Source organism: Zootoca vivipara, chromosome 2 (genome assembly GCF_965207765.1).
Source record: "Zootoca vivipara chromosome 2, rZooViv2.hap1.1, whole genome shotgun sequence".
In the NCBI taxonomy this organism is placed as follows: domain Eukaryota; kingdom Metazoa; phylum Chordata; class Lepidosauria; order Squamata; family Lacertidae; genus Zootoca; species Zootoca vivipara.
Window position 1 is genome coordinate 60,577,722 of NC_142584.1, and position 22,099 is coordinate 60,599,820.

General features: G+C 45.6%; 1 protein-coding gene across 1 annotated transcript; it reads left to right on the forward strand.

The window, feature by feature from the left end:
- The first annotated feature begins 9,939 nt into the window (after positions 1-9,939).
- LOC118080028 (cationic amino acid transporter 2-like) lies at positions 9,940-21,948 on the forward strand. Its single transcript, XM_088664352.1, has 11 exons — positions 9,940-10,315; positions 11,967-12,122; positions 13,027-13,195; positions 13,445-13,575; positions 13,908-14,130; positions 14,594-14,730; positions 16,636-16,738; positions 17,562-17,704; positions 18,487-18,653; positions 19,118-19,226; positions 20,305-21,948. Exons 1-11 carry the CDS (start codon positions 9,940-9,942, stop codon positions 20,430-20,432), a joined length of 1,842 nt encoding a protein of 613 aa, XP_088520478.1. The 3' UTR covers positions 20,433-21,948.
- Positions 21,949-22,099: the final 151 nt, after the last annotated feature.

Sequence of the window (22,099 nt, forward strand, 5' to 3'; positions counted from 1 at the left end):
AGCGACGTCACGCGCTCCGGAGCCGCTCAGTCCCTCCCTCCCTCCCACCCACCCACGCGCCCGCCGTGGCCGCCTCCTCAGGTGGGCGACGGAGCGACACCCGCTGCAGAGGAGGACCTTGGCTGACGCAGGCGCTGTAGGGAGGTGGGAAGGGGGGGACTCCCCAAATGGGGCGTCGTTTCAGCTTGCATCTCTCTCCTGCCAGACGGTAGCGGCTGGGTCACCTTGGCTTGGGTGTTTAGCAAAGGGAGGCAGGGGAGGGAGTTACTTAAGGCTCAGGTTTATGCGCACTTAAGTGGCGCACGCTCAAATTTACTCCTGAGTAAACGTGCATAGGAGGGACACAGGTGGCGCTGTGGCTGTGGGTTAAACCACAGAGCCTAGGGCTTTGCCGATCAGAAGGTCCCCGCGACGGAGTGAGCTCCTGTTGTTCGGTCCCAGCTCTTGCCAACCTAGCAGTTCGATAGCACGTCAAAGTGCAGGTAGATAAATAGGTACCGCTCCGGCGGGAAGGTAAATGACTGCTCTGGTTCACCAGAAGCGGCTTTGTCATGCTGGCCACATGACCTGGAAGCTGTACGCCGGCTCCCTTGGCCAATAAAGCAAGATGAGCGCAGCAACCCCAGAGTCGTCTGTGACTGGACCTAATGGTCAGGGGTCCCTTCAGTGGCGTAGTAATGGGGGTGAGGGTGCGTGCCGCCCCGGGCAGCAGGCTGGGTGGGGGGCAGCAGGCTGGACAGGGCTGACCACCTCCGACGGCCACTGCCATCAAGGAGAAGCCCCGATGCTTCTCCCCCAGGGCCTGCAGGAGATGATAGGATCTGGAAACACGTCCAGAGCACAAGCCGTGTGTGCATGAGTCATGCATCGTGACTCGTGCGTCATGATGCATGCATTGCAATGCATGCGCCGTGGCACATGCGCCGTGGCGCGTGATAGACACCCTGCCCCCTGGTGGGGTGCCTTTGGGTTTGCCGCCCCGGACAACCAGGTGGCTAGCTACGCCGCTGGGTCCCTTTACCTTTTTAAACGTGCATAGGATGAGGTTGTGCGGCTGCTGTTTCTTTGGTGATCACTCGGTCACTCGTAGCTGAGTAAGATTGTCTTCCATGAACACGATTTTAACAGTGAGTCCTAAGTGACTGTTTAGGCCAGTTCTGGATCCACACGTCATTCCACAGTGGGGACGTTGGTTTCCAGGCAGGAGTTGATCACGGTGTGGATTTGCCAAACCTGCCTTCCTCTTAGCACATTTCTCCCTTTATTTGGCTCTTAGGCAGAGGCAAGGAGCTGTATCAGTGCGCTCTGTCCCCAACTCCTTGTCGCTCTATCGTCACTTCACACTACGAGTGATCGAGCGATCGAGCGATCGAGCGATCTCGGAGCCTAAGCGGCACAATTCCCCCTCCTGCCCCACCCCCCACATGCTATGCCACTGAGCCCCAGGGGAGTGTATAAGGTTGCATCCTAAAACATCATAGTTGTGCGCCTAAAAAAGTCACGTGTTAAGTCATCCTAAAATCCCATTTCATTGTTTTCAGTTGGATGTGCAACCTGACTATGCTTGTCCTCCCCTGCCCAGAAAGTCACATTTTGTTCACTAGGGAAGTGCAAACCATAATGCTGTTTTAGTCATGGCATTAGTAACTTTTGCTGTTGAAAGTTGAGCTAGACCAGGCACCCCCCAAACTGTGGCCCTCCAGATGTTTTGGCCTACAACTCCCATGATCCCTAGCTCAGTGTTTCTCAACCTTTTTTGGGCCACGGCACACTTGTTCCGTGAAAAAAATCACGAGGCACACCACCATTAAAAAGGTTAAAAAAATTAACTCTGTGCCGCCCTATATTATAATTATGACTGTAAGAAACACTTGCCAAATATTGCTTTCCGGCGGGTCAGTGCTGTGTATTGGCGGCCGCCAGGCTCATTTGCACTGAGCGTTGGGAAAGAGGAGGAGAAATATTGCTTTCCGGCGGGTCAACGTGACAATGCAAATCGCCCTTCTCGTCGCCGCACGTCGCGGCACACCAGCCAGCGTCTCGCGGCACACTAGTGTGCCGCGGAACAGCGGTTGAGAAACGCTGCCCTAGCTAACAGGACCAGTGGTCGGGGAAGATGGGAATTGTAGTCCAAAACATCTGGAGGGCCAAAGTTTGGGGATGCCTGAGCTAGACCTACACAAAGAGCAACCTTAGGAAAGTGCACCATTTAAATGCATTCAGTAATTGTAATTGGGGCTGGTATCGGCACCTGGCAGCCTTGGGCAGCTGATGCTAGTCACCATTTTAATTTCCACAATGTTTCCAGTGTTGCGTCTCTCTGGTGCCTAGAAGGTGGCCAGACTTGGCTGCCTAGCACTCCCACTGCTTTTCTGTTTTGCTCAGAGCGCCTCTCAAAACTGGACCATGATAATAGCAGAGGTGGAAGCAGATCCTAGGAACAAACGAAGAAAGGAGCAGAAGAAGAACACAAAGGGGGTTATGTGGCTCACATCCAGAACAGCTGCCATGAAACATAACTATCAGGCCATATATGGCAAAAATAGAGATTGACTTTTTCTTTTCTTTTTTTATCCCACTTGGAACAACTTCTTGTTCTTGCTCGGTGAGATATGATCTCTCAGCAGTTTTCTCAAGCAGCTTTGCCTGAAAAAAAAAGTGTTGCAAAACATTATATATATACTGTATAGTCTCATGTAGCATATGCTTGTACTGTACTCTGTTTTCTGAACCCTGGGATCTGCAAACTTCACAGCCCTTTTCAGTGCGAAAGGCAGCCATTTCATGCTTACAGCTTACTAAATGGGGAAAGCTCCCCTCTGTGCTTTTCAGGGTGGTTTTTGTTAAACCAGTTGAACATGAGTGCTGGCGCGGGTGATAACCTTATTCATCACGATGAGTGGCTTAGTCTAAGCACCAAACCCTGGAACAGGAAACTCAAGCATATCTCTGTCAAGATGACATATTGCTTGCCTTCGCTTCACTTTTCATAGCAGCTGTAGCACAAGCTGTTGCCAGAGATACCCAGGCATGCTCACTAGCCCCCAATCAGCTGCCCAGACTTACTCCAATGGGGTCCAGAGATACAATTTCCTTGCCATCGCTCTAGGCATTTCCAAAAAGTCTCAAAAAGGCCTGACTGTATCAGTATTCTTTTTTACTTCACACTCTTTTTGCCAGTGCATTTTGGCAGCAGGGTCCAGGAGTCAAGCAGCCAGATCTTAGGCATGATTACTCGGTGAATAAGCAGCAATGAATTCCAAGGGATTCAGATGTGATCATTCCCAAGTAAATTGTGACGTAGCCTTCTTGACCAAGGTTCAAATCGTCTTTCTAGTTATTCTAACAGAACAACATGAAAAGCTTTCATATAACGGTGATATCGTTTATATAGGATCAAAGCAGACAGCACAAGACAGTTTATTATTATTTGTTATATTTACATGGTTGTTGTTTTACCCTGAAGTGTCTTAAAGTGACTTACATAACAAGCAATGAAATCACAAAAATCTGTGTGTGCGCATTTTTGGACTCTCTAGGACGGCAGTTTTCAGAAAGCCTCAAAGTGCTTTTTCAAGGAAAACGACAAATGAACCCTTTCTGTAGATTATTAGGTAAGGCAACTCTGCAACCTGCTGGTCGAGGTGGGAAGAGCAAATGACCCATATTTTCTAGTCAATACAGTGGTACCTTGGTTCTCAAACTTAGTTGATTCCGGGAGTCCATTCAACTCCCCAAACTGTTTGAAAACCAAGGCACAGCTTCCGATTGGCTGCAGGAGCTTCCTGCACTCAATTGGAAGCCATGGAAGCTGCATCAGACGTTCGGCTTCCAAAAAACATTCGCAAACCGGGATACTCACTTCCAGGTTTTAATCGTTTGGAAGCCAATTTGTTCAACAACTAAGCTGTTCAGGAACCAAGGTACCACTGTATCTGTTTGGGAGACTGCAAGGCTTCTTTATACACGTTTTTTCTTTTTGCCTTTGGGGACCATTTTCTGCAACCATTTTCATCATGGTTACCTGTTTCTAATGACTGATGTCATCTCACCCCAAATTAAAACGTAGCATGCCTTTACATTGATTAAGAAATCATCACTTGTAAAATAAGCAAAGCATTGTCTCCCCCTTTTGCGAGGCCAACATGTTGGTTAACTGATGCAGTTTCACAAGACATTCCGCAGTTTCTTTCGGCTTGCAAGTTATACCCTTTCATTATAATGTTGGCTGGAGTGATACTCATATTGCTGCATGATGGGGGGGGGGGAACTTGTGTGAGATGAATGTGCAAGACAATCAGTGCTTTGTGCAAACGTTTCAGACTGCCCTCTAGAAAGCAAAACAAACTCTTGGCCTCAAAGCTGTGCCTTATTAACAGCATTCTACCACAGCTTGGCCACCAAACATAACATGCTGAAAGTCAGAACAACTGTTATGCTACAGCAATTACAGCTATACTCCCAAATGAACACCTTTCAGTTTAAAATAGTATATGTTGGAGTTTGATTCAAGAGCCCTGGGAGCCTGATGAAAGACCAGTCAAGGCTACAATCGTAAAATGTATTAGTGAGAAGCCCCACTGAACACCTCTGATCCTTCAGCCACATACTGCCCTTCATATGGGGGATGCACACATCATACAATCATATGGGAAGACAGTCACCAGGTGTATCCTGATGACATGTGATGAGACATGTTTGCTCATTTTACATGGGTAGGTGCCGGCAGGGGTCATTATCCGATATATATATTTCCAAGGCAGGCAGTCTTTCATTTTGTGGAAAGCAAAATGGGAAACTTCAAAGTAACTGCAACAAAAATAACATGTGGTTCTTCTCTTCATCCTTAGAAATGTATCCTGATCAATATATAGAAAGCCTACCAAGATACAGTATATCCAAAACCTACCAAGTGGGCAAAGGCCACTATTTTGAAATACCAGAATTGTTGTTGTTACTCTGAGTGAAATGAACTTTGAAGTGCCAGATAAGGGCATTTAAAAACAACAACAACAACAACAACAACAACAACATCGAACTGATACGAAAAGGATTAGGAAAATACTGGAAAAATTAAAATGACAGATTGGCCCATCCCTACCCCAACGCCCTTTCCTCCTTTTTTAAAATGTACTTGATCCTATTTTGCTTAATGCCTCAACTCCACTCCTTGCATGTATCCTGCCAAAGGCTTCCATTCACATTCTCAAAGGCCTCACACTCTATATGCCAAGGGGAACCAAGGCATAGAGAAAAGAAGATTGAGAGAGGACAAATTTGTGCAAAAGGGATGGGAGCCCCTATGTCCCGCCAGCCTGGGCAATCCTCAAAGGTCAATTAAAGCTTTCCGACAGAGCACTGAGCCTCTTTGAATTTGCATGCCACGGGAGTGATTTGGAAACTGTTGGGGATGGGGTGGAAATCTGCATAGGTTCCCTATGACCAAAGTGGGGAGAGGAGGGCAGAGGTGGGTGGTTGGAGAGAAAGAGGGTTGGGCTACGCATCTTATGAAATGTATTCAAATGAGGCAGAAGCAAACCTACACAGTGACTCTGGATTTGCCTCCCTCTCTGCATTTCTGACTCTGTCAGCATGGAGCTGGTGCAAGTGTCTTGAAAAAGAGCAAAAGTAAGTAGATTAGTTTACAAACAGGGGCCTGGGTGGGGGCCAAGAGGCAAGTCATGCTTTTGCAATTCAATTTTGCCCTGCAAAACTGCCAAAAGTGTTCAAAAGTACAATTCTCGAAAGTGTGACAAATGTAAGGAGAAAAAAACTGAACATAGGAACTGGGGAAAGGGCTGGAGTAGGACCGAGGTGTCCTCCGAGAGAGGGGAACGATTCATTGAGAGCCAAAATAAGCCACAGTGAGTACTGAAGAAGCACGTTTTGAAAAGGGAAATCCTGAGAAGGGTAAGTGAATGATATTGTAAATGAGTGTAAGTGCATGATTTTGTTGATTTAAAAGCAACACCTGGTTGGTGCCGTGTTATAATCTATGGTGAAAATGCTTTCTTGTCATTTTAGTTCCACAGACTAAGAGGAAGTTCGTGCATTGCTTCACAGATTTGCCAGTTACACCTGTTAGCTGAATAATAATGAACAACAAAATTGGGGTGGGGTGGGGGGTAAAGAAAGGAATGCATGAACGGAAAATGATAGTAAACTGCAAGGGCCAGCTACAAAATGATTTTAGGCAGTTTCCAAATTAAACTGGAGGGTTAGGATGCAGTGCACAGCCAGTCCATGGGGCAATAGCCAATGGACATTCCGTGGACAGCCAGACTTATATCTGACAGAGGAGGCAGGAAGAACAACATAGAGACATGAGCTGCCCTAATCAAACTAATGGAGTATGCTGAAACATCCAAATTAACTGGGAAACTAAGAAATCAAGACGATAACAAATATAAAAAAGAATGGAAAATGTTTATTGCTTATGTACAAAAGCATTGTAAGGAAGTTAATACATTCGCAGGATTTTTAAAAAACACTTGTAAGATTATGGAGAATTTTTAAATTTGGAGATAATCAAAGATTGACATGCATAAATTAAGACAATACAAAGGAACCAGGGGAGGGAGCAGGCTTCCTCAACCCTGGCCCTCCAGATGTTTTGAAACTACAATTCCCATCATCCCTGACCACTGGTCCTGCTAGCTAGGGATCATGGGAGTTGTAGGCCATCTGGAGGGCCAAGGTTGAGGAAGCCTGGAGTAGAGGGAAGTCGAGGGATTTGAGTAATCCCAAAACGTGGATTTAATACTATGTGAATACAGTTGTTTGAATTTTTTTTATTTTATGTTTTTATTTTTACTTTAATGTGATGGTTTTGTTTAATTGTGAAAATTTATAAAAATATTTATAAAAATAACAAGAAAGACATGAGCTGCCTTATGCCTTATAGTTTATACTTTTTTTATTTAAAATTGTACACAGCAGTATGTTTAAGGAACAGTGTTAGAGATATAGTTTTTACCAAGAGACATCCAGGGTCATACAAATGGACTTCCCTCAGCTCTCCTCCCTCTGCAGTCAGCTTTGAAACAGCCACATTCAGAATTCTGCAGTCAGGAGAACATTCCCTCACAGATGCATTACAAGGCAGAACAGTCCAAAGTTCACTGTCAGAATGTTATGTGCCAGGAGGCAAATGTGTGTTCTGGGGACATTTCTTCCCAGACGTTTCTCCGAGTGGGTGCCGTATAACTGTGGATTACCTTCCCTTTGAGGCTTCATTGGCCTCTGTCTTCCCACCTGTTCACCTTTCTTTCTAGGCTGGCCACCAGTTATGTGAGCTAACTCAAAACTCACGTCTGTTCTGAGTCTCTGGCACATTAGGCAGAATCTGTGGTGTGGCATATGTGAAGGAATGATATGGTAAGCACCATGTCTCCTCTCATTTGATTTCTCCACTTCTGTGGATCCAGTTCCCAGTTATGTGCCAGCTCTTCTGTTAGTTAGAGTATGGCAACCACCTCAGGCAAGACATGCTGAGGGACAGTGACTGCAGCTCCTTAGGTGAACCTCCTGGTAGTTCTCTTGCGTTGGAGGACAAATGTTGGCCTGTCCCAGACTCTTAGAACTAGCCATTACAGAAATAAAATTCAATAATGAAAGAAGCCAGCCCAATTGGCTTCTGTGCATGGAATGGTGAGGGTGCCATCTTGTCCTTCGTCTTGGGCAAAAAAATATGTTTTGAATTGGCTTTGGAGCAGCCGTGATCATATACAGTGGTACCTCGGTTTATGAACACAATTGGTTCCGGAAGTCTGTTCATAAACTGAAGCGTTCATAAACTGAAGCGAACTTTCCTATTGAAAGTAATGGAAAGTGGGTTAATCAGTTTCAGACGGGTCCGCGGAGTACTCAACCTGAAGCGTACTTAACCCGAAGCATGGGTGTAATTGGTTCCGGAAGTCTGTTCATAAACTGAAGCGTTCATAAACTGAAGCGAACTTTCCCATTGAAAGTAATGGAAAGTGAATTAATCCATTCCAGATGGGTCCATGGCGTTCGTAAACCGAAAATTCGTAAACTGAGGTGTTCATAAACCGAGGTTCCACTGTAGTGGTTAGTAACTCTGCATTGTGGATTGGCCCTGGAGCCTGCTCATATACCAAACCAGCAATTTTCAGGAGTAATGAGTTGTCCTGTCAATTTTCAACAGAGAATGAATGTCCATAGCTCCTCAACTCTCTACTAATTGCCTTCATTTGCCTGCCCCCCCTCCACCTCATATATGGGTGGGATATAGCCTTTAGCTAGTGCAATTATAATTTATCTAGGAGGACTTGGGTGTTATTTTTCAGGAGCATGGTAATAATAGGGAAAGGGAAAGGTACCCCTGACTGTTAGGTCCAGTCGCGGACGACTCTGGGGTTGCACGCTCATCTCGCTCTATAGTCCGAGGGAGTCGGCATTTGTCCGCAGACAGCTTCCAGGTCATGTGGCCAGCATAGCTAAGCCCCCCACGTCCCAGGGTAATAATACTGGCTCCAATTTGAAAAGTATGTTGGTAGTGGTGGTGATGCAGATCCAAAGATGGGTGGAGGGTTGGGTTATTTGATAGCCTTTTCTCAGCATGTATGAACTGGAGTGTAGTAGTCGTTGTGTTCCTAAGATGTGTGAAACAACACCTCAAGATTCCACTGGGTCACCCAGCAACTTTTATTCAGTGGTAGCTAATGTGGTGTCCTCCAAATATTGTTGAGCTACAACTCCCATCAGCCCTAGATGATATGACCAATGCCATGGACGGTGCCAGCTGGAGTCCAACATCTGGAGGGCACAGGATCAATTGCCCCTACTCTAAACCCTAAGGAATATGCAAGCCTTGTGAACAACTAACCTTTTCACATGACTGCAAATAATTTCATAGTGAATTGCTTTGTTGTCAGCTTCCAGACTCACAGAAAGGCTATAAGCAGCAGATTATCAGATTTGCAGAGGAACAGCCTCTTGCATCCAAAGTTGCAGGGAGGTCCTAGAAGTAACATGTAGAAGAAAGGAATGTAGCACATTTTTCACAGCTAATGTGAAACTTATGAAGGTGGTAAGTGTTGTGGGAAGAGCTTTAGTCTGGAAGCCATAGCCAGGGATATCCAAAAGCTGAAATATGTTTAGATTGTACTTAAGAAAACTTAATTCCCATGAAGTTTGTCCCATTGGACTCTGAACTGTATGAAGGATTACCTACAGAGTTCTACTGTTTCAGGGATGTAGAACTGGAAGTAGAGCGGATAAATCTGCTCTAGTTTTGTGGTGTTCAGAGTAATTTTTTTCTCCTCCTTTTCTTTCCACCACAAGGAAAGTCATGTTTCAGTGCATGTATAGATCATGAATCAAAACAATTTTGCTATTGAAGACTATGGGTGACAGGCTGGTCCTTGAACTGGTTGCATGTTAGTTAATATCACTGGGGGAAAGTCACCCTGCGATGGCCGTCTGAACTGAACCCCTGGTGATAATGGCGTTATCTCATGATAATGCCATTGCTCTGAAGAGAGAGTTTCAGCCATTGGAGAGTGTTGCATTTTAGACAGCGAAGAATATATAATAATAATAATAATAATAATAATAATAATAATAATTATTTATACCCCGCCCATCCAGGCGGCTTCCAACAGAAAGATAAAACACAATAATCTATTAAACATTAAAAGCCTCCCTGAACAGGGCTGCCTTCAGATGTCTTCTAAAAGTCTGGTAGTTGTTTTCCTCTTTGACATCTGTTGGGAGGGCGTTCCACAGGGCAGGCGCCACCACCGAAAAGGCCCTTGCTGGAGGGATATTATGCTTGCTATTTCATTCTCGTGGATGTCAAAGGTCATCCAGTCCAAACCACAACTGAGGCAGATTGTCAGGAGGGTTTGCTGATGTCATTGCTGTTTTTATAGTCGCACCAGTGTTTATGAACTCTTTGGATTCTTTCTTTTTCAGATGTCGGTTTCGGATTCCGTGCTCTCCTTCTATCAAATGGTTTCCCGTAGAAAAAGAATAACAGCCTGCACCTGTAGAGAATCGAACTTGCGTCGCTGCCTTTCCACCTCAGACTTAGTGGCTCTGGGTGTGGGCAGTACTTTGGGTGCAGGGGTGTATCTCTTGGCGGGAGAAGTAGCCAAGACCAGCGCGGGCCCCAGTATTGTCATTTCCTTTCTGATTGCTGCTCTGGTGTCCATCCTGGCAGGACTGTGTTACGCTGAGTTTGGAGCCCGGGTGCCTTTGACCGGATCAGCTTATCTCTACAGCTACATAACAGTTGGAGAGCTGTGGGCATTTGTCACCGGCTGGAACCTGCTGCTCTCCTATATAATTGGTATAAACAAGTTTTGGGCTTCTGTGTTTTGACATCTACCAGGTGGTTTCATTGATAAGAGATGGGCCTAAGAAAGAATAACTAGGCAGGCAGAACTTTTTTTAAAAAAAAAAAGTTGATGTGAGTTGAATTTGTAGCTCAGAGCACATGTTCTGCATGCAAAAGGTTCCAGGTTCAGACTCTGGTATTTCCAGTAGGGCTGCGAAAGGTCCTATTCTCAATCTTTGGAGCACTGTTGACAGTCAGAGAAGGGTCTGCTCAGTAGAACTGACTCAATATAAGGCAGCTGCTTGTGAATGTTTCTGACAACCACATCCGTTCATGCCAATTTCATCATTGGAAAACCAGGGTAGCATTCAACTAACTTTTTTCTGTTAGTGCAAGGATTAGTGCTAGGGCAAGGGGATGTGTGCTCCACACTATCCCCATATCTTCTCTGGAGGCTTGGGAGAACCCACAGAACAAATTCATGGAAGAGAACCAGAGAACGTTCTGCTGCAGAAGGAGAAATCCTTGCACTGAGGGACTGTTCACCAAAGCACAATGTTGAACACAACCCCTAGACTAGACACAGTGTGGATGGAAACAAATGATGCATCTCCTGTCAAGAAATGACCCCCTATTTCTTTTGGGCCTCAGTGTATTTAGTCTGCAGTTTTCCAGCGATGTGGTGGGCACAAGAACGTCCACTACCAATCGCTGGCAGCCAGTCATTTATTCATTTGAAAAAATGATTAGCACAAAATCATGAAGAATCCATATGCGAGTACAAAATGTCAGTAGAGGAGAATAGGTCAGTATACACTTATTTAAGATGACCCCCCTCCAATGTGATACAGTGACAGGACATATCTCGTGCAGAGGTGTTTTTTTCTACTGAAAATATTGTGGTCATTTAAGACACATATTTATCTGGCACGTTTTGTACCCTGCCCTCATCCAATGAAGGTCAGTACAGAAATGTTTTAAATGATAAAATAAAACCCTATCGATGTCTAATAGCTAAAAGTTGCTGCTCATTTGACTTCTAAGGGATCTGTCCAGGGGGATCTTATATGATAGGAGAGAGAGAGAGCTTCCACTGCAAGTTCACATCATGGTGGGTGCATCGTTCCCGATTTGCAAAAAAGTGGGTTTTCATTCAGCTTTTTATTTTATACTTTTTATTTGACATAACATAGGTAATGTGCCGTCTGGACTGTCAAAAATTCAGTGTTCCCTATAAAAGCAGGATGAGTGTAAAAACTGCCCACACACACACACACCCCGGCAATAAACTGAGATGAAAAGACAGAATGAGAAAAAAAGAATTATGCAGCAAAGGGGTGAAATGGGAGAGCACGGAGGCAAGAAGAAAGACATGCTCTACCTGCCTTTGTAGTGTGGTAGATAATGTATGTGCTGCTCATATTCCTTTGAAAGAGAATGCTAAAAGGGCACAGCTTCATAGTACACAATGGAAATCCTATACCTGAGAATGCTGCTGTTTCGCACGGACCATCAGAGGTCCATAAGCCTTGAAAAGCTGATACTTTATACCTGCATACATAGAACAGCACTCAGGTCCCTGCAATATCCCTCATTTTTTAAGGCTCAATGTACTGTACCCATATTTGGCAGTGCTATTTTTAAACTGGCTGATTCTCTACAGGTACCTCCAGTGTAGCCAGAGCATGGAGTGCTACTTTCGATGAGCTCCTGGGCAAACGGATTGGCACCTTTTTCAGCACCCATATGGCCATGACCTCTCCGGGACTAGCTGAATACCCTGATATCTTTGCTGTTTGCCTCATTGTCCTACTGACAGGTATGTTTGTACTGATCTTTTTAAATTTATTTTTACTATTGTAAGGATCCTTGAAACCCACCCTGCACCAGTTACATTGGAGATTGCCTATTAAATTTTATACATGTAATGAGTTTTTCCCTTCCCACCATGGACTTAATGCAACTCTGGCAAATTGGTTTTGAACAATACTAACATCTCAGTATAGTTTCCAAACCCTGTAATTGTCACCCACAGTAGGGTCGGAGAAATTAATGGGGTGAGCTCCCGTTGCTCGGTCCCAGCTCCTGCAAACCTAGCAGTTCGAAAGCACGTCAAAGTATAAGTAGATAAATAGGTACCGCTACAGCGGGAAGGTAAACAGCATTTCCGTGTGCTACTCTGGTTCGCCAGAAGCGGCTTTGTCATGCTGGCCACATGACCTGGAAGCTGTGCGCTGGCTCCCTCAGCCAATAATATGAGATGAGCACACAACCCCAGAGTCGGTCACGACTGGACCTAATGGTCAGGGGTCCCTTTACCTTTACCGACAGGTATTTTGCATTTACTCTGTTGCTGTCTTTCTTGTTTCTGCTGGACTTGCCACTTGTTCTTTAACAGTTCTCCATGGTTTTGAGCCGGGGTGTTTCCCAGCCTTACCTGAACTTGCCAAGAATTGAACATGGGACCTTCTGCATGCAAAGTCCAGTAGTAAAGGACTAGAGGACATGCTTTGCATGCAGAAGGTCCAATATTCAATTATTGGCAAGTTCAGGTAAGGCTGGGAAACACCCCTGCTCTCAGATTTTCCATATGGTACCAGCAACTGCTCACATCTACTGTACTTTGCAAAGGACACTGCCTCAGGCCTCCATCCATAATAGTTGTGAGGCCCAAGCAATGAGACATTTGCATCACAAATGTCTTGTATCTGTTGACTCCTTAGGTCTCCTCTCAGTTGGGGTAAAAGAATCCACCACAGTGAATAAAGTCTTCACAGCTGTCAATGTGCTTGTCCTTCTATTCATTATAATCAGTGGATTCATCAAAGGGGACCTGAAGAATTGGAAGATGAGCAAGAATGATCTGTTAATGACTGCTACCCTCAGATTTAGGTAAGAGAATGGCTACACAAGCTCTTGGGCTGGTTACGGTTTATTTCTACAGAGAAGGCTACAAATTATTTAAATATCTATTTGCTGTCCTTTCATGAAATCCCCAAACAGCTACCTGACTTTGCCTAATGGTAGGGCAGATCCATGTCCACCTACCATTTTCCTGCCTCCTTTGCTGTACCTGTCTACCAACTATATCCAATCAGATCCTCCTGACATTGATTTCCTTTATGTCACCTTCCTTGACAGGAACCAATCTGGCAATGGAACTTGGGACTTTGGGGCTGGAGGGTTCATGCCCTATGGCTTCAGTGGGACCTTAGCTGGAGCTGCTACCTGTTTCTATGCTTTCATTGGGTTTGACTGCATTGCGACTACAGGTAAGCAAGAGAGGAGACAACTACAAAATGTCCATGATTGATAACCCCATCCGGCAGCTAATAAAGAAAGGAGAAAATATCTATTCACCTCACAAGGGAGCCAGTTGTTATTAAAGCGCTCCTGTGTCCAATTCCCCTCCTAAGAGGAGTGGAATGTGTTGCGACTTAGACATTGCTGTTGTTGGAACAGAAACCCATAGGCAATCCTTTTGGAATAACCGGAGCACCATGTAAATATTTGCTTAATCTCTACAGTGACAGGTTAACTACACTTGTGTGAGACAACGTGTGGATTTCAGAATGGTGTATCTTCTTGTGTTTATGTTTACCAGGGGAAGAAGTAAAGAACCCCACAAAAGCCATCCCAATGGGGATTGTTCTCTCTCTGCTCATCTGCTTCTTAGCCTATTCCGGTGTTTCAGCTGCCTTGACCCTGATGATGCCTTACCACCTTTTGGACACCATGAGCCCTCTGCCAGTGGCTTTTGAATACAATGGATGGAGCATGGCCAAATATGCTGTGGCTGCGGGGTCTCTCTGTGCTCTGACCACCAGGTAAGGACAGGATGTGCAATTTCCCCCATGCTTGCATTTTAAGGATACAAGAAGAGCATTGCTGGGTCAGACCAAGGGTCCATCTAGCCCAGCAGTCTGATTCCAGCAGAGGCCAGAGAGATACTTCCAGGAAGCCCACATACAGAGCATAGAAGCAACACCCTTCTTCCCCACTGTTTACTCCCCAGTTAGTGGTACTGTATTTAGAAGTTCTGTTTATCTAACATGATGACTAATTGACCTTGATAGACTTGTGCTCTATGAAGTCATCTAATTCACTTCCAGGGCTGTCACTGTATCCTGTGGCAGTAAGTTTTATAAATTAACGGTACCTTTTGGATCAATGTAATTAGCTGACCCCACACTCTAGTATTATAAGGGGGAAACACAGTAATCTTCCCTCTTTCTTTTTCCTCTCTCTCTCTACAATTCACAATTTCACTTTCTTGGCCTTCTTGTGTAGCTTGCTAGGTTCTATGTTCCCGATGCCACGGATTTTATTTGCCATGGCCAGGGATGGACTCCTCTTCCAATCTTTGGCCAAAGTGAGCAGCCGACAGAGCCCAGTGATTGCAACTCTGGTGTCTGGAGCTGTTGCAGGTATGCATGGGAAAAGGCCCTAACATTGACTAGACCTCAGAATGAACCTGCCAGTAGACAATGGGCTAAGAATCCTACTTTGGACTTGATCTAGTTTAAATATGAAATAAGGAAGCTAAGAAGACCCCCTGCTGGGTCATATTTGGGTGCACACAAGTATGGTCAACGTTCTGTCCTCCAGATGTTGTTGGACTCCAATTCCCATCAGCACCATTCACCGTGGTCAATCGTCAGGGATGATGGCATCTGGAGGGCACCATGTTGGTTTTCCCTTGGTGAAAGCAACACTAGTTGCTTTTAAAAAAGGTCTGGAAATGGGACATTAGGCTAGCATTTCAACACAGAGCAAGTCAGCCTGTGGGACTGAATATTAGACTGCCAGAGTTCCTTGACCTTCCCCATGCCAGAATCAGTCTTAGCTGCAGGCATAGCTGCCAAGTTATCCCTTATTTTAAGGGATTTTCCCTTATGCTGAATAGGCTTCCTCGCGAGAAAAGGGAAAACTTGGCAGCTATGGCTGCAGGTGGATTCCAGGGTGTATCTCTGTATGCTTGTAAAATGCAAGCTTTTCATTAGCAACTAGGGGCTGTGCCCCTGCTTGGTTTGCTTACCAGCCTTATCTATTCCCTCACCCACCAACCCTCCCACCTCAACCCCTTCCTCCTCCCTTCACACCTGGCCAACCTCTCCTGCCACTATACCTAAGCAACTCCCATCTACCCCAGGCACACTTCCTCGCCTCTCCTTGATCACATCTCCATCCTTTGGGTCCCTCTTCCTCACCTTGCCGTGGCTGCCTCCTGCTCACCTGCCTGCATTGCCATCCTCTAGTTCCTTCCTTCTTACCTTGCTCTGCATCTCTGTCCTCTGGATCCCTCCTCCTCTCTTCTCCTCGCTTGTGCCACCTACCTGCCTGATATTAGAGAGAAACAGAAAGAGACTCCAGCCAATATTCCTAACACCTTCTCCTCATGATGAGTGAATCCACTGAGCCATTTTTGTGGTTCCTTTCTAATATTGTCTTGGATTGAATGTGGGCAAGGTAAAGCAATCATTTAAATGCTGCATGTTATGATCTCATATCTCAGTTTCAAGGAGATTGCAGTGGAGTGCCGAACTCGGCACATGAGAGACCACTTAGGTGTACCTTCCACATTTAGCTTGATAAAATGCTATAGCTGACAAAAAAGTCTCTATGGATGGATTTCTTTTCTTTTTCTCTTTCTAAACAAGATTATGTAAATTGTCCCTCTGGCAGGATGCTGTCAGTGGCTCCTGGCTGGTTGCCCAGGAAGTATAAAGACAAGGGAAAGTTTCTTACCGTCCTTTTTTATTCAGTATTTACAGAGAGAGGCTATAGAACCCAGCCTCTTAGATAATGGCATTGTCCTGAGTGAATCTCCACCCCCCCCCATCTCTCCCACTTCCTCATTCGTCACTTCTACGGGTGCTGTTACGTGCCCTCTGTCTTTGAGCTCGTTGCTCTCCTACTTTTAAGGCTCACCGGGTTCTGGAAGAGGGAGGGTCTGGGATGCTTTCTAATGACACCGTGTCAGCCAGCTGCTGTTCTGATTGTGCCTCCTCCTCTCCTATTATTTCCCAACTTTTCCCCTCATCTACATCTGAGCTGTGACCTCCCAGAAACCACTGTAAATCTATACTGTCTTCCTCTTCTTCCTCCCTGGGAGGGTCAGGATGGGGAGGTGGTCTCCACCATTCCTCCTCTGCCCAGTCCCTGACACCTTCGTTGAAAGGCGGTACCTAGACCTGTACTTTCCTTGATGGGAGGGAAGCTCACTGGGAAAGGGTTTCTGCAGGAGAGCATATCTTCATCTACAAGGCTACAAGAATTAGCAGAAAATATTCGGTGGTGTTTTCTACAGACCCTCTTCCTTCTTCTCACAGGTTTAATGGCTTTCCTTTTTGATCTGAGGGCCTTGATTGATATGATGTCCATTGGGACATTGCTGGCCTACACACTAGTAGCTGTCTGTGTTCTTCTCCTCAGGTAATGAGTTGTTCGTTATTTATTTCTCTCTGATGCAGATATGGGGTGCTCATCATGACAACATCCCATGTAATATAAATGTCATTCCAGAGCAGTAGCTTCATTGGTCTGTTTTACTTTTTAAAAAAAGATCCTCCACTTATTGTAGGATAAATAAAACACCTTCTGGAGCTGGCTTCTGAGGTAGCTGTGGTGAAAATGGAAGCAAGGGCAGTCTTTATTCCAGATTAGTTAATCTAGAATACATGTCTGTGGCTCTTTTCATTATCAACGCTGTCTGCACTCACCACTGGAATGAGATCTGCAACAGGTTAGCCCTGACGAAATGCAGGGGAAATCAAAATTGGCTGGGTGGAATTTCAAACCATACTAGACTAGCTTCTATTTTACACATTTTAAACAGTCATGACATTACTTCAGGGCAGGCCCTTGCCATACTGATAGTTTAATCTGCTTTGTAGCAATTATCTCCTTGAAACTAGTAAGATATCAGTGGGAACAGCCTTTGGATTTCTTAACCACACACACAAGTAAATGATAAAAGAAGAAAGAACAATTCATCATAAAAGAGATTATTCAATCGCAAGGCACAGTCTGCAAGGCCTCCCTTGGCATCTCTTTGTTCAAAATCTTGTTGCATGTGAGTGAATGTCATCTTTACCTTCTCTGAGGCTTTCTTTGAGCTGGACATTCCTGGAAACCTTGCACTGCCAAAACCACTTCTACCGTCAGCCAGGGATGCTGCAGATCCCACTGACAAAGCAATCCAGACAAAAGGTGGATACTGACTGGTGTGTTCATTGATGTTTAACTTGCTTTGCAGGTACCAACCTGATCCCAGCTCCCTTGGCCCACCAGAAAAGAAAGGCCCAAGCAGAATAGCTTGGGTGGACCTCCTCATCCATCCTCAGATGATCCCGAACCAGAGCTCCTCCACACTAGTGTCCCATTCTGTGCTTGTCATTGGTGAGTATTGGAGCATCAATTGGAGGGGGGAATGCAGTTTGCATTTACGGTACAGGCAAACTTGCCTGATTCAGGCTTTGGGAAATGATACCCGGCCACTGTAGAAATTTGCACTTCTTTGAATTTTGCAGTGTATAGAAGTTATGCAGTGACCAAGGAATGTATACATCGATGCATTAGGTAATGGAAAATATAAATATTAGGAAAATGTGCTTTGTAAAAAATGTGTATATGAGGCAACTTTGCATATAAAAAGGTACCTATTAGAAGATACCGGTAGCTGTTCTCGAAGCTACCACAGTGTTCCTGAAGCTACCAACATGAGTCTGGCCAAACTGCGGGAGGCAGTGGAAGACAGGAGTGCCTGACATGCTCTGGTCCATGGGGTCACAAAGAGTCAGACACGACTAAATGACTAAACAACAACAACAATTAGAAGAAAATTCTCACTGAAATGCAGGTGAACTTTCATGAGGGTATAAAGAAAGAAGTCACAAACTGATGTGGAAATTGAACTTCAGATTGGAACAATAAGAAATGAGGTCTTTAAGTTAAGGGAGCAGGATGAAACCAACCAAGGAGCTGTTAAGTATAAAGAATCGCCCTGCTTAGTTATTAGAGGCCTCACTTGAAACAAGTACATAACATTATCCGGTCAACTGAGCCTTGCCATTTTGATTAGTTCTCTTCCAGTGCACTTGTTGTGGTGCATGGGGTGGTCTTTTGTTCCAGGAAGATGCCCCCCCTCACAGCATGGTTTTCAGAGTCCATTTTCTCTCCAGCTGTCCTAGTCTGCATCACGTGTGTGCTGAGCACAGCAGGACTGCCATGTTTGTTATCTGGAGGTGCCTGGTGTGTCACCTGCCTTGTTCTCCTCTTCCTGGGGATTCTGGTGGTGTCCCTAATCATCTGGAGGCAGCCACACAGCCAGAAGACAGCAGACTTCACGGTAAGGAAGAGACTTCATCATTGACACTGTCTAGCAAGCCTCACGACTATGTTTGACGTGTTGTGAATGTTCACGGGAAGCATGCATCTACCTAGGAGTAACTCAACACAGAGGATTGCACTATAAGGGTGTGTAGAGAAATACCTGTCAACAGGGGTTTTTCTCTGTGGGGTGAGATCTGTTTCTTACCACCTTTGCTTCTGACCTGAGGGCTGTTTGTCTGCTCCTCATTGTCCTCCTCTTTCCAACACAGCCTGTGTATTGTGTGCATGTGTGTGCGCACGCACGCCAGCTTGCCAATATCCTCCTTAAATTGTGGGGCCCAAAATTGGGCCCAGTACTCCAGGTATGGGAGCACTTTTCTCTCTGCATGCTCTCTCAGAGTTACCAAGGGCCATAATAGGGAATAATATTCTTTTTGTACTGTTCATGTCTAATCTCAAAATATCTCTGCACTCGTTTAGGTTCCCTGCCAGCCATTCTTGCCCATTCTCAGTGTCCTGGTCAATAGCTACCTAATGGTCCAACTCAGCGGCGACACCTGGCTTCGGTACATGGTGTGGATGGCTATTGGTAAGCCTTTAAGAAATGTGCCACAATTCAGGGAACTTCAGGAAATAATGATTTGGAAAGTAAGTGTCATCTGAATTTATTATGAGGCAGTGCTACCTACTATAGCTCTTATCGGAACTAATACAAGATGGACATCAGGTTTGGCAGTGGCCTAACCACCACGGTGGGTGTTTGGACCCCCTGCCCTTCCTTCTTTTGCCAGGATTAGGCAGCACAGCAGCAAAGATGCTGGTCTAACTGCTGAACCAACCATTGCAATTTCTAATATTTGGCTCCTTCTCATGGAATTGGTTCATGCACAGGGCCGCCCCTACGACCAGGCTGGGTGGCACAGGGCACCAGGGCGCCTGCCTGCCGGGGGGCGCTGCAGAGCTGCGCCCACCGTGCTGGGAAATGGGGCAGGGTGGGGGCGCCGGAAGGATCCGTTGCACCACGGCACCAGGGGGCCAAATATACTTAAGACAGCCCTGTTCATGCATACCTGGTGGTCACTTGATGACTGCAGTACCAGCACTGTAGCCCACCTGGGGACTCGGTGGAACCAGGCAGCAGGGTACGTAAATTAAATAAAACCAATGTGTTTAAATGGGCCCACCATTGATCTAATTCTGAGACAGAGCTTTCACATCACACTGCATTGCCTCAGATGCAGTGCTTTTCAACAGAGACAGTTCAGATGTTCAACAAGGCAAGTCAGTCAGCAAGCGCTGAGTAACTAAGAGAAATCAAATTAAATCCATGTATGTGTGAATTAGTCGGTGAAAGAATTTGTGCTTAGAAAATGACAGTTACAGAAGAGCATTTCATCCATAGGCTAAATCAGGGGTAGCCAACAGGGTGCCCTCCAGTCTTTGTGGACTACAACTTCCATAATCCCCTGGCATTGCCCATGCTGGTGGGGCTGGTGGGAGTTGTAGTCCAAAACATCTGTAGGGCACCAAGTTGGCTAACCTGAGCTAAATGTCCTAATGTGATTTCAGGTGAAGGAGCTTTCTCTAAAACGGATATATTTGTGAGGGGGAGGGCATGTTTGGGGCATTGTTGGTTCACCTTGTCCTCTTATGTGCTGTGCCTGTAGGCTTCCTAATTTACTTTGGCTACGGGATCCACCACAGTGCAGAGCGATCCAGCCACAAAGATCCATCCCCAGAGAAGACAAAGCAGGCAACAGGTGACATGGATCCAGCTGTCACCTGGGAAAAATAACTCCGTGGTGTGGAGCAACTATCTTCCCTGGTGAAAGGACGTCATAAGAATGGGATTTCATCCTTCCCTTAAATATCTATAGATGTGTCTATTTGTAGCACTCCAGCCTGGTGCTCTCCAGAGGTTTTGGGCAACAACTCCTATCAGCTCTGGCTAGTGCAGCTATACTTGCTAGGATTGATGAGAGTTGGTAGTCCAAAACACCTGGAAGGTACAAGTTTGAGGAAGGCTACTCTTGAGCGAAACAAATAATTGGATACTCACAGTTAAGTAATGCATGCAATTCATATCCACTGGCTGAGCTGGTGTAGCATCGTGGCTGAGTTCACCAACAAGCTAAGTTATTGGATGCATGGAATAAGGTTCACTGGTTCAGCGGGACTTTTCCCCACCCCCTACATCTGCTCTGCAGGGTTTGGAGAAGCCACGTTTAGAGGTTACACGGGGCAGGGGGAGAAGTCCCATTGCACAAGTGGATCTTGTTCTGTACCCGCATTTAGCATGGTTTTGTCAGACAAGCTACAGTTCCCACAGCTTTGCTCCTCGCCTCCACAAATCTGGATTGTGGGGATAACGGCAATAACAGTGGCACAGCTTGTTGTGCAGGTTTATAAGCCATTCAGGAAGTTTCCCTGCTGCCCAGTTGGCATTGGCCTTCCAAGGTATGGAGGGTAGCTGAGCTGGCAGCAGAGACACCTCTGATGGACCACATCCCCTCACTCCCTCATGTGATTCTAATCACATGGGGGAAGCTGAATACCCAAAGGGAACTCCATCTAGAGCCCAGCACCAAATACACGCACTTCATAAAGGCAATCAAATGGATGGCAGACCCGGCCAATACTTGTCAACTGGTCTTTCCTAGGGCTACCACTTTCCAGTGAGGCTGAGCACAAATCTGGCTGGACATACAGTCATACCTCAGGTTGAGTATGCTGCGGGTTGCATACTTTCGGCTTAAGAACACAGCGGACCTGGAAGTGTTTACCTCCGGGTTCTGCCATGCGCACATGCGCAGAAGCGTTCTGCCATGCGCACATGCGCAGAAGCGTTCTGCATGCTTCGAGCATGTGCAGAAGCACTCTGCATGCTTCGCGTGTGCGCAGAAGCACTCTATTGGCACTTCATGCATGTGCTAAAGCGCCGCTCGGGCTGCATACTTTTCAGGGTGCAAACGGCACCCTGAAACGGATTGAGTATGCAACCCGAGGTACCACTGTACCTGAGAAAGAGGAGGACCCACCCTGCCTCATGTTCCAGAGTGGGTGAAGCTGGGCACTGTAGTTTATCCCAAGTTTATGCACAACAGACCTCTGTCTTCTATTGCACATCCAGTTTCGCTTGCTGAAATTTTAAATGCACTTTATCACGCAGAAGTGTCTGTAGTTGTCTGTTCCTTTGGGTTTGGGAGCAAACAATGCTAAAGTTGCGACAAAGTTTGTTTTGACCATTATCTGTTACAAATCCTCCATTTTCACTCACCTAAAACTAATAAAAAGGAGCTTTTATTATTGTTATCATTTATTATCTTACTATTAATTGATAAAGGTTGCAGCTTATTGATTGAATCATGCATGCACACAAGCTAATTTGCTCAAAAGCAGGTTGCTCCACATGCTTAAGTATCACAGATTTCCCTGGAGTTACTCGCAGAATGGTGGTACAAC